The sequence below is a fragment of the Mandrillus leucophaeus genome, unplaced genomic scaffold, assembly GCF_000951045.1.
Source record: "Mandrillus leucophaeus isolate KB7577 unplaced genomic scaffold, Mleu.le_1.0 Scaffold829, whole genome shotgun sequence".
Classification (NCBI taxonomy): domain Eukaryota; kingdom Metazoa; phylum Chordata; class Mammalia; order Primates; family Cercopithecidae; genus Mandrillus; species Mandrillus leucophaeus.
In genome coordinates this window covers 1260670-1270353 of record NW_012109019.1, presented here as the reverse complement: position 1 = coordinate 1270353, position 9684 = coordinate 1260670, and the positions used below count along the sequence as shown (strand labels likewise).

The 9684-nt window shown below is 44.3% G+C and overlaps 1 protein-coding gene across 1 annotated transcript in view; it reads right to left on the bottom strand.

Annotated features, from left to right (window-relative positions):
• Positions 1–758, bottom strand: part of TOPAZ1 (testis and ovary specific PAZ domain containing 1) — a 133485-nt gene extending 132727 nt beyond the window's left edge. Inside the window, exon 1 of the mRNA XM_011968091.1 lies at positions 254–758. Coding sequence (XP_011823481.1) covers positions 254–590 — 337 coding nt within the window. The 5' untranslated portion in view covers positions 591–758. The remainder of the gene's footprint in view (positions 1–253) is intronic.
• Positions 759–9684: the final 8926 nt, after the last annotated feature.

The window sequence follows — 9684 nt, the reverse complement described above, 5'->3', positions numbered from 1 at the left end:
CAGGATGGTCTCGATCTCCTGACCTCGTGATCCACCCGCCTCGGCCTCCCAAAGTGCTGGGATTACAGGCTTGAGCCACCGCGCCCGGCCGGCGAACACCCCTTTTAAAGAAATTCATTTTTTCCCATCTCCTGGTCAACTATGTGCATCAGAAATAACCATGCAGGTTCAAGTTAAAGACTAGTAGTAAAACAAAGATGGAGCACGCTGAGTTGCAAAGGCTAAAGGTAAGTGATCGTGGGTTCTTTCTTACTGTGTCTTTCCGTTTGCAAGGGGGGTTCAGCCTCCTTTGCTGCTTCTAGGCCTCGCCGGTCTGACGGGCTCACCTGGCCCCTGCGCCCCTCCACCCGACGCCTTGCGGCCTTTCCAGCCCCTGATGCCGCAACCGACTTGTCACTTTTCACCTCGCCTCTCCCAGGGGTGGCCCGGGCCACCATTCTCCTCTTTTGCCTATTCTCCCCGCGCCCCCCAGCCTCAGGGCCGCAGCCTCCCGCGGCGCCTGGCCCTGGCGCCTGCCGCTTTCTCAGGTTTCGCACATTGCCTTCAGGCCCTGAGGCCGTCGTTGGGCCCAGGGGCGGAGGTCGTCGCATGTGCCCCGGGGCCGGCCCGCCGGGGTCCCTCTGCACCAGCTCGCAGGAACCCACCGCGGCGCAAAGCCCGCTCCCCTGGCCAGGCACCTATTGCCCTCTGACCCACCCCACACCGCCAGTCACCACAGCCCAGGGCCGGAAGCGGAAGTGGGGCGCGTAAGCGGAAGTGGGGCCTAGTGTCTGGGGCCCCGACTGGTGCTTCGGGATCCAACGGGCAGGAGAGTCGCGAGTTCCGTGCCAGCGTCTTTCCGGAGGGCCTCTCGCGGAGCCCGGAGGAAGGCAGTGGCTGCGCCTGATTTAATTGTAGTGGGGCTCATCACATCACAGACCTCCGTTGTCCCTTCCACTAGGCCGAGCTTCCTGGAACCGTTCAGGGCTCATTCTCCCAGGTGCTACTCCTCACTCCTTGGCTGCTCGCAAAGGCCACTGTCAGCCAGTGGCTTCTAACTCCACACCAAGTCTCCCAGAAGCCCCTGTCTAAAAGCCTTCCTGATATATTCACCCGGATATGCCACAGGCACCTCACACTCAGGTGGGCAAACCAGCTCATCGATTCTCACAAGCTTGCTCCTTTCACATAGGTGGATGTGCCACCATGCGCCTAATTGTTTAAGCCAGAAACCTAGAAACCAGCAGAGACAACCTTCTTTCTACTTCATCCCTCACATCCACTTTCACTAAATCTGCTTGACTGTATTTTGTTTGTCAGCCACTCTCCCACTTGCCATTACCGTGGCTCTGGCCCTCAGACTTTCTTGACTGACCTACTGCATCAAGCCTCTGAATCCATCCTTGAGCTATTCCAGTCAAATTTCCACCTCCTTGCCAGGCCATGCCTCTCCTATGAAGGGGGATCCTAGCACTTCTTAGTTTGACCCTTCATGAACTGTTTTTGCTCAAAGACTAAAATTAACAGAAATCAAACTCTAGTGTGGTATCTGCAACCCTATCTGATGTAGCCTCTGAAAATTTACCTGGTTTTCTCTTACTGCCACTGCAGGGTAAAAGTTGTGCTTTGATGGAAAACTACATAGAAGTCACCCTTCCGAATTAGTTGATTCTGATTCTATGGCAGTTATTTTATGACTGTGTAAATTATAGATAAGCAATAGCAACACAAAATAATGGTCTATAGACATCCAAATTCTGTCCAATAGAAGTTTAATTGACTTCCCATTTTCACTGTGGAAGAAGCCAGTTTTGCCTCCTTTTTCACATTCATTTCATTTCTGGTCTAGAATGTTTGTTGTTTGGACTTATCCTTTGAACCAATGTTTATAAAATCTGCCTGATGAGAGAATATAATCTTTAATACATGTTCATCTATGACAGCCATTATTTTCTCTTTTTTGAAAATTATCTCATCACCACACATAGCCTGCCCGTAAGCCACGTTGGACTACTACCTGAAGTTCCCCAGATTTCATATACTTTTGTCATGCTTGTGCTTCTGTACTTGACAGTTCTAGAAAGTCTTCCTTTGCTCGTCTGCCTGGTGAACTACATATTTCCCCTTCAAGATTGAGTGCAAGGATCACCCATCAAGGAAACTTTCCTGCCACTGTTCTTGCACTTTGAGGGGTAAAGTGTTTCTTCCTGTCTGCAAACACACAGTTCAACTATTTATTTGTGTGTCTCCCTTAGTAGCTTCCTTCCATCCGAGTGCAGATACCTTCCATTAATCTTTGCTTTCTGTGTGTTTGAAGAAGGACCTGGCGAATTTGAATACAAAGCATTAAAGAATGGTAGGTATGATGCATGGAGTGTGACTAATATGGCAGTTTGGATGAGGGGCTCAGGTCGAGTATTCTGAGGAGCTTTTATAAAATGGAATTTAAGTAAAAGAGGTGTAAAAGATACAGAAATTTTTCTTGTTTCTTTCTCCTTGTAAATACCCTTGGTAAAAGGAAAATCAGTTTAAGACTAGCAGAATTTATAACAAGTTATCATAAGCATTTCAGGCTCATTCAACAGTCACTTTATGATTCACTTTATATATCAGTTTCCTCATCTGTAAAATGAAATAGTATCTCCTCAGAGTTCTCATGAGAATTAAATGTGCCAATATTTGTAAAGCAGTAAGAATAATGCCTAGTTGATTATAAACATTAAATAGATTTGTTAAGTAAAAACTTCAGCACACACACACACTGAGTCAGAGTCTCACTCTGTCACCCAGGCAGGAGTGCAGTGGTGTGGACACAGTTCACTGCAGCCTTGACCTCCTGGGCCCAAGTGATGCTCCCACCCTAGCCTCAGGAGTAGCTGGGACTACAGGTATGCATCACCAAGCCCAGCTCATTTCTTTCTTTTTTTTTTTTTTTAAAATAGGGATAGAGTCTCCCTATGTTGCGCAAGCAGGCTTTGAACTCCTGGCCTAAAGTGATTCTCCCACCTCAGCCTCCCAAAGTGCAGGGATTACAGATGTGAACCACCGGCCCTGGCCTCAATATATATTAAAAGGTAGACTCTATAGAATTCTGACATTTACTACCTTCAAAATAAGCATTGCTACTAGAATGTTAGTAAAATAAAGATAAAAATTCAAGAGTCCAGCCTCTGGTCTGAATCTGGAGGCCACTGGCTTCACAGAGGCTGTTCCTGCCACTAGGCACCCACTGCCTTTGGCCCACTTTAAGGACAGATGGTATTAAAGTTGGTTGTAGGCCCAGGAATTTAGAAACTTTTATGACCCATAACTGTTGAACAATATGTAGAACAGGAATGAGCAGAACTTAGTAGCATAGGAAATTCCAAAATCAAGTGCAGTCGTCCCTCCCTATCTGTGGATTCTGCATCCGCAGATTCAACCAAGTGTGTAACAAAAATATTTGAAAAAAAAATGAATAAAAGATACAAAATTAAAAACCAATGTAACAATTATTTACATTGCATGAGGTATTGTAAGTAATCTAGAGATGATTTAAAGTATACAGAAGGATGTGTGTAGGTTATATGTAAATACCATGATATTTTATGTAAGGAACTGAATCACAGATTTTGGTATTGAGAGAGGTCCTGGAACCAACCCTCTGTGGACATTGAGGAAGGACTGTATTATACTTAGGGTTCTGCATAGGAAAATTTTAATCTTTATTACAGCTTTTAAAATCCTCATACCAAACTGCTTTCACAGAAAACTTGAGGTTAGATGTCTTTATAAAAAGTTTCCATGCATCTTCTGTTCTCTTCTGTGAAATGATTATCATAATTTTACTTATTATGCATGGCAATATCTGGAAAGGGAAGGCATTATCATTTATCAAAAAAGACTGTCTTCCTAGTGGGAGACCTCACATTCTTGGGAATCCAGAACATGAAGCAGAATATTTACTGATAGCTATTGGGTTGCATCTCAGTCCACACAGAGATGACCTTCTGTGGGTGCCTAAGAGTCCCTTCTCTTCTAGTCCGTTCCCTTTTCCTTTTCTACCCATGTGCTCTTGTCCCTGCATCCTGGTTGGCAATATTGCCCAGCCCTTGAAGTCAACTTCAGGGTCACCACTTCTTCAATGTCCTAGTTCTATCCAGAAAAGAGGACAGCAGAGCTACATTCTCTGCATTCCACAACTCTAAGTTGTAGATTATTGATCCTCTGGACTGGCTACATAATTTATGGGCCCCAGTGCAAAATGAAAACTCACACAGCCCTTTGTTCAAAAATTAAAGTTTCCCCATTTCTTTGGGTCTTCATTTCTAAAGGCTTTTGTGTCATGTAAAACTTAAGGAAGTTTGTGAGCTTTTAGCCGGGCATGGTGGCTCACACCTGCAATCCCAGTACTTTGGGAGGCTGAAGCAGGAGGATCGATTGAGCCTAGGTGTTCAAGACAAGCCTGGGCAACACACTGAGACCCTGTCTCAAAAAAGAAAAAAAAAAAATTAAAAACTTTCAAGACAGCGACAGCAGAGCATTAAACTAAGTATGGAACCCTGTGCAGCTACACAGGCCATGTCCCCATAAAGCTGACCTTATAGATTCATGTTCTATTTATACAAACATCTATAAGACTAACAGTCCTCTCTATTGCTAATATTTGTCAACTCTAACATCATAACTTCTATCTTTTATTATGCCAGTCCATGGCCAATTTGCAGTTAGAGCAATTCCATACCGTTTTTCTGCCCTGCTATGACTCACAGGGGCCAGCTCCTGATTCTGCATTTTCCATATTCCTGGGTCAGCTGGCTTTGGGTGAGACTAGGCCAATAGAGAACTCTGGCAGAATAAAGAAGGGAGAGTTTTCCCACATTGCTTTCTGCCTTGAACTGCCTAGCAGACAACTGGTACATCTACCCTGGGGCTCCATCTCTTGCTGGAGGGGCTCTCTGTGGGGGCAGCTTCAGCCATGTGCCTTGAAGTCCCTTTGCCCTTCCAGCCTAGAAGTGGTAGTTGCTTTCTGCTGTTATTAATATCTGGGCACCACAAACCTCATTTGATTTCTCAGTTCTTCTATCCCATTCTCTGCAGTACAATCCTGTTTTGTTGGGAGTGATGAGGTTCAGAACATGCTACCCCAAAATATGGCACCTTGGCATTTGAGAAAACAGCAGAAGCAAGATCACTTTTACCCTCCCCCTGCCCTTCTCCCCTGAAACAGGCCATAAAATCTAGCTGACGTTTTCCTGAAGTAGGCCATAGACCCTCATTCCAGAGGTGCCCTTCTTATTCCTGGAAGAAAGCAATATCCTTATCTCTGAAGACACAGGGACACAGAGAAGAACCTGAACAAACAAGCCTTGCTAAGTTCTCCCCAGTTTATTACCATTAGATCACACCCCCTTTGTCCAATTACACTTCTGCGCAACTGTCCACTATTTAAGTATAAAAATACACAAGTTTCTCTATTTCTTTGAGTCTTCTTTTCTGAAGGCTCCTGTGTCATGTAAAACTTAAGTTTGTGAGCTTTTCTCTTGTTAGTATGTTTTTATTATAGGTGCCTCAGTCATGAACCTAGTGATGATTATGAAAATAAGTATCTTCTCCCCTATGGGAGGAAATATTTTTTTCCTCCTTTGACTTGGGTCCAGTGTTTGGGGTTCTGCAAATTAACTGACAGTAGACATATTAATAGGAGAAAAGACAAAATTTGTGTATTCATTCTGGATCCTTTAGATGAAATGGCTATTCAATCAGCCAAAGATAGAAGTTTATATATCCACTGAAAAAGGAGAAAGGAGGGAGAGAAAGGGCTTCTGTGGAAGAATGAGTAGAAAGTTTGGTTCAAGTAAAGTTTAAGCAATTACTAATTCCAGTGATAATAGTTAGTCTTTTTTTTTTTTTTTCCTGGCTGTAAATCATTCCGAGAGGGAATTATGGTGGCTGGTATTTTCTGGGAGGTCCTGCTTAACTCAGCAAAAGAAGTTTAGATAAGGTCCGCCCGCCTCCTGCTCTCCTGGCTGCTGTTTGTTCAGATGGTTTTAGCTTAAAATAATCCTTATGCCACTGAGGGGCATTTGAGATTCCGACAATTTAAAATACTTGATTTCTTTTTTCCTGGTGAGAGAGCCCCCTCTGTAACTAAAGGAAGCTGGAAGAAACAGTGTGAAAGCAAAGACTTGTTCAGTCACAGTGGCAGAAGATGTTCTTTCACTGTCTTGAAATTAGCGTTTAAATAATGCACGAATAAATTTTGTGTTCTCCCAAAACGGTCTCTTATCTTTTCTGCTAAACATTCCCCATGTTTTCTCCAAGTTTGACTTCTTATTCAATTTCTGATTGTAAATCATCTGCCTAGGAATATTATCCAATCCAATGTTCAGCAGACAATAACATATCGGTATCTCTCAAATGTTAAAAAAAAATTAATGATCCTATTTTACGCTGGAGAAAAATGAAAGGTTTCAAAACCTGCCGCTTGCCTCCAGTGATTTTACATCTTAAAGTCCAGACTTCGGAATCTCAATTAACTTTCTATCCACTAGAGGGCCCCAGATCAGAGTCGCCAACGATGACTCACCCTCTTTCCTCAGGCTGCAGGAACTCCAGGCTCTTTAATCTTAAGAGCCTCTCTGATTGTGTCATTGAGTCGGAAGAACTCAATTACTCAATGTAATAAGTCCAAAATGGAACACAATAGGAATCTGTGAGCAGAACAGGACCTTGAAATAATCTAGTCTAACCTCTCCGTTTTACTCCTGAGAGGCAAGAGCAGCTAAGTAATTTAAAAGCGCGGTGAATCAATCATTTCCTAAGCGTTTCCTCTTGGTTGCTGCCTAGCCGCCTGTGCTTCCAAAGTGACCATTCTCCAGGAGGCAAGAACCTGTGGTCTGAAAGAGAGATGGAAGCAAGCTTATTCTACTGCTTCTGCACCCGTCGTACACTTAAGAATGCCTAAGGTGGATGTGCCCATACTCTGGCATCTCCGGAAAGGATCTCGTAATATTTATCCCTCTCAAATTTTAAAGTTAGGGCCGGCTGTGGTGGCTCAGGCTTGTAATCCCAGTACTTTGGGAGGCCGAGACGGGTAAATCACCTAAGGTCAAAAGTTCCAGACCAGCTTGGCCAACATGGTGAAACCCCATCTCTACTAAAAATACGAAAATGAGGCTGGGTGTGATGACTCACTCCTATAATCCCAGCACTTTGGGAGGCCGAGGCAGGTGGATCATTTGAGGTCAGAAGTTCGAGACCAGCCTGGCCAACATGGTGAAACCCCACCTCTATTAAAAATACAAAAATTAGCTGGGCATGGTGGCGCACGACTGTAATCCCAGCTACTAGGAAGGCTGAGGCAGGAGAATAGCTTGAACCTGGGAGGCGGAGGTTGCAGTGAGCCAAGATGGCGCCACTGCACTCCAGTCTGGACCACAGGGCGAGACTCCATCTCGGGGGGGAAAAAAAAAATGGCAAGTTGGATTAGGGCCATCATTTCAGTGTATTATTTTGTTTGTTCGTGGAGGAGAGAATCGCCATGTCACTATCCCATATGGGATAACCTCAGAAGAGCAAAGAGAGCTATGTCAGTGGCTACGACGTTAACATGAAGTTTGTCAATGGATAGAGCAGACGGTTGTCTAAATGGTTTGATTTGATGTGTGACAAGGAAAATTCCTCCTATATGGTCTCTTTCCACTAAGGAGAATATTATATGTATTTTTAAATATACTGATGACTTTTAAAGTTGTATCTCCAGCCCTATGTCCTGCTTTGTGTCCTCTTGGCCATGTCTCTTGGGGTAACCACTTCCTTGCTGGCTTCCACTCACCTGGGGGGGTGCGTTCACCAGGACTCTCCCCTTTCTGCCCCAGGGATTTCCCAAATGCCTAGGAGCAGGCAGCTGGCTTCCTTCAGGGCTCGGGCAACTAGAAAGTGCAGCAGTGCTAGCATGCCTGTAGAAACCTTCAACAAGCAGGGGAGGGGAGCTGATGGATAAATGCTCCTGCCTCCTGTTCCACAGACAGTGCTGGAAGCAGTCCGTACATTTTGTCAGTTACCTCTGAAAGGTTGAGCTCTCATTGCACAAGTCAGCAACCTTAATAACATACCCTTTGATTAGATTTTGCTCCTTCCTTGTCTCACTCTTCCTATTCTCTCACTTCTGGTCCCTGTACTTCCCAAATAACCTATTTACACATAGGTCCTTGCCTTGGGCTCTATCCAAGCTAAGACAATATCCAATCAACATTTAAAATATGCTGAAATATAACTGTATTCCCCCATAGTTTCCCTAGCTCGGCAAATGGCAACTCTGTAATTCTGTTTACTTAGGTCAAAAATTTTAGACTCATTCCGGAATCCTCTTTCCCAACTCCCATCCAGTCCATCAGCAAACTCTGTTTGCTCTACTTTAAAACATATCCCAAATCTTACCATTTCATATCACCTCCATCACTTCCACCCCCTAGTCAGGCCAACATCCTTCCTGGTCTGGACTATTTTAAAAATCTCCTTACTGGTTTTTCTATTTATAACTTTATCCAACTATCCTCTACACAGTTGATCCATTAAAATTCAAGTTGCTTCTGCCCAGAAACTCTCCAATGGCTGCTCATCTCATTTAGAATAAAATCCAAAGTCCTCTGATCCTCTGCATATAATAACAGCTCTGGAATCCCTCTGCCCTAATATTCTAAGACACCCCTCTTCCTTGTGTGGCTCCACCCCACTGACCTCATCCTCAGCGCTTAAACTGCTAAGCAAGCTCCTCTCCTCAGATCTTTTGCATTTACTGTTTCTCTGCCTTGAATGTTTCTTCCCTCCAGAATCCACATGCTCCACTTCCTGACTTCCCTCAGCTTTCTGCTCAAATGATCCTTTATAGAGCAACCCTCTCTAATCACTGTTAAATTTTAAAATCTGGATTTAGCAATATATTAGTCCATTTTCACGCTGCTGATAAAGACAGACCTGGGACTGGGTAATTTATAAAGAAAAAGAAGTTTAATGGACTCACAGTTCCACATGGCTGAGGAGGCCTCACAGTCATGGCGGAAGACAAAAGGCATGTATTAAATGGCGGCAGACAAGAGAGAACTTGTGCAGGCAGATTCCCAGTTATAAAACCATCAGATCTCATGAGACTTATTCACTACCACGAGAACAGTACCGCCCCTTTGATTCAATTGTCTCCCACTGGGTCCTGCCCACAACACATCAGAATTATGGGAGCTACAATTCAAGATGAAATTTAGGTGGGGACACAGCCAAACTATATCAAACAAGGACAGAACTTTATTCAAAAAGATCATTGCAAGGAGGGAAAGAGACTATTGCAATAAAAGAAGGGTGTGACCATAAGGTCTGCAGGGGCTTCCAGAGGTGGGTAAGAAGAGTTTTCCTTCGTTATAGAGAGGAGTAAATAAAGCTAGAAAAGATGAGGTATGGGGTAGTGGCGTGTTCCAAAGAGTGGCGTGTTCCAAAGAGTGGTGTGTTTCAGCAGGAGATCACAGAATGTTTGACCCTGAGGCCAGCCTCTTCTCAGGAGGGGCTGTATATTGAGCCAAAGTTTGGGGACCTGGAGGAAGGAGAGAAGCTGAACCAAAGTGTGAAACATGCATTTTGTTCCAATTGGTCAGTGGGGACAAGTAGTTCAGCTGATTTACGAAGCAAAGAAAGGTCGGTGTCTGGCTTCATCATAGATAATTTAGGTGAGTA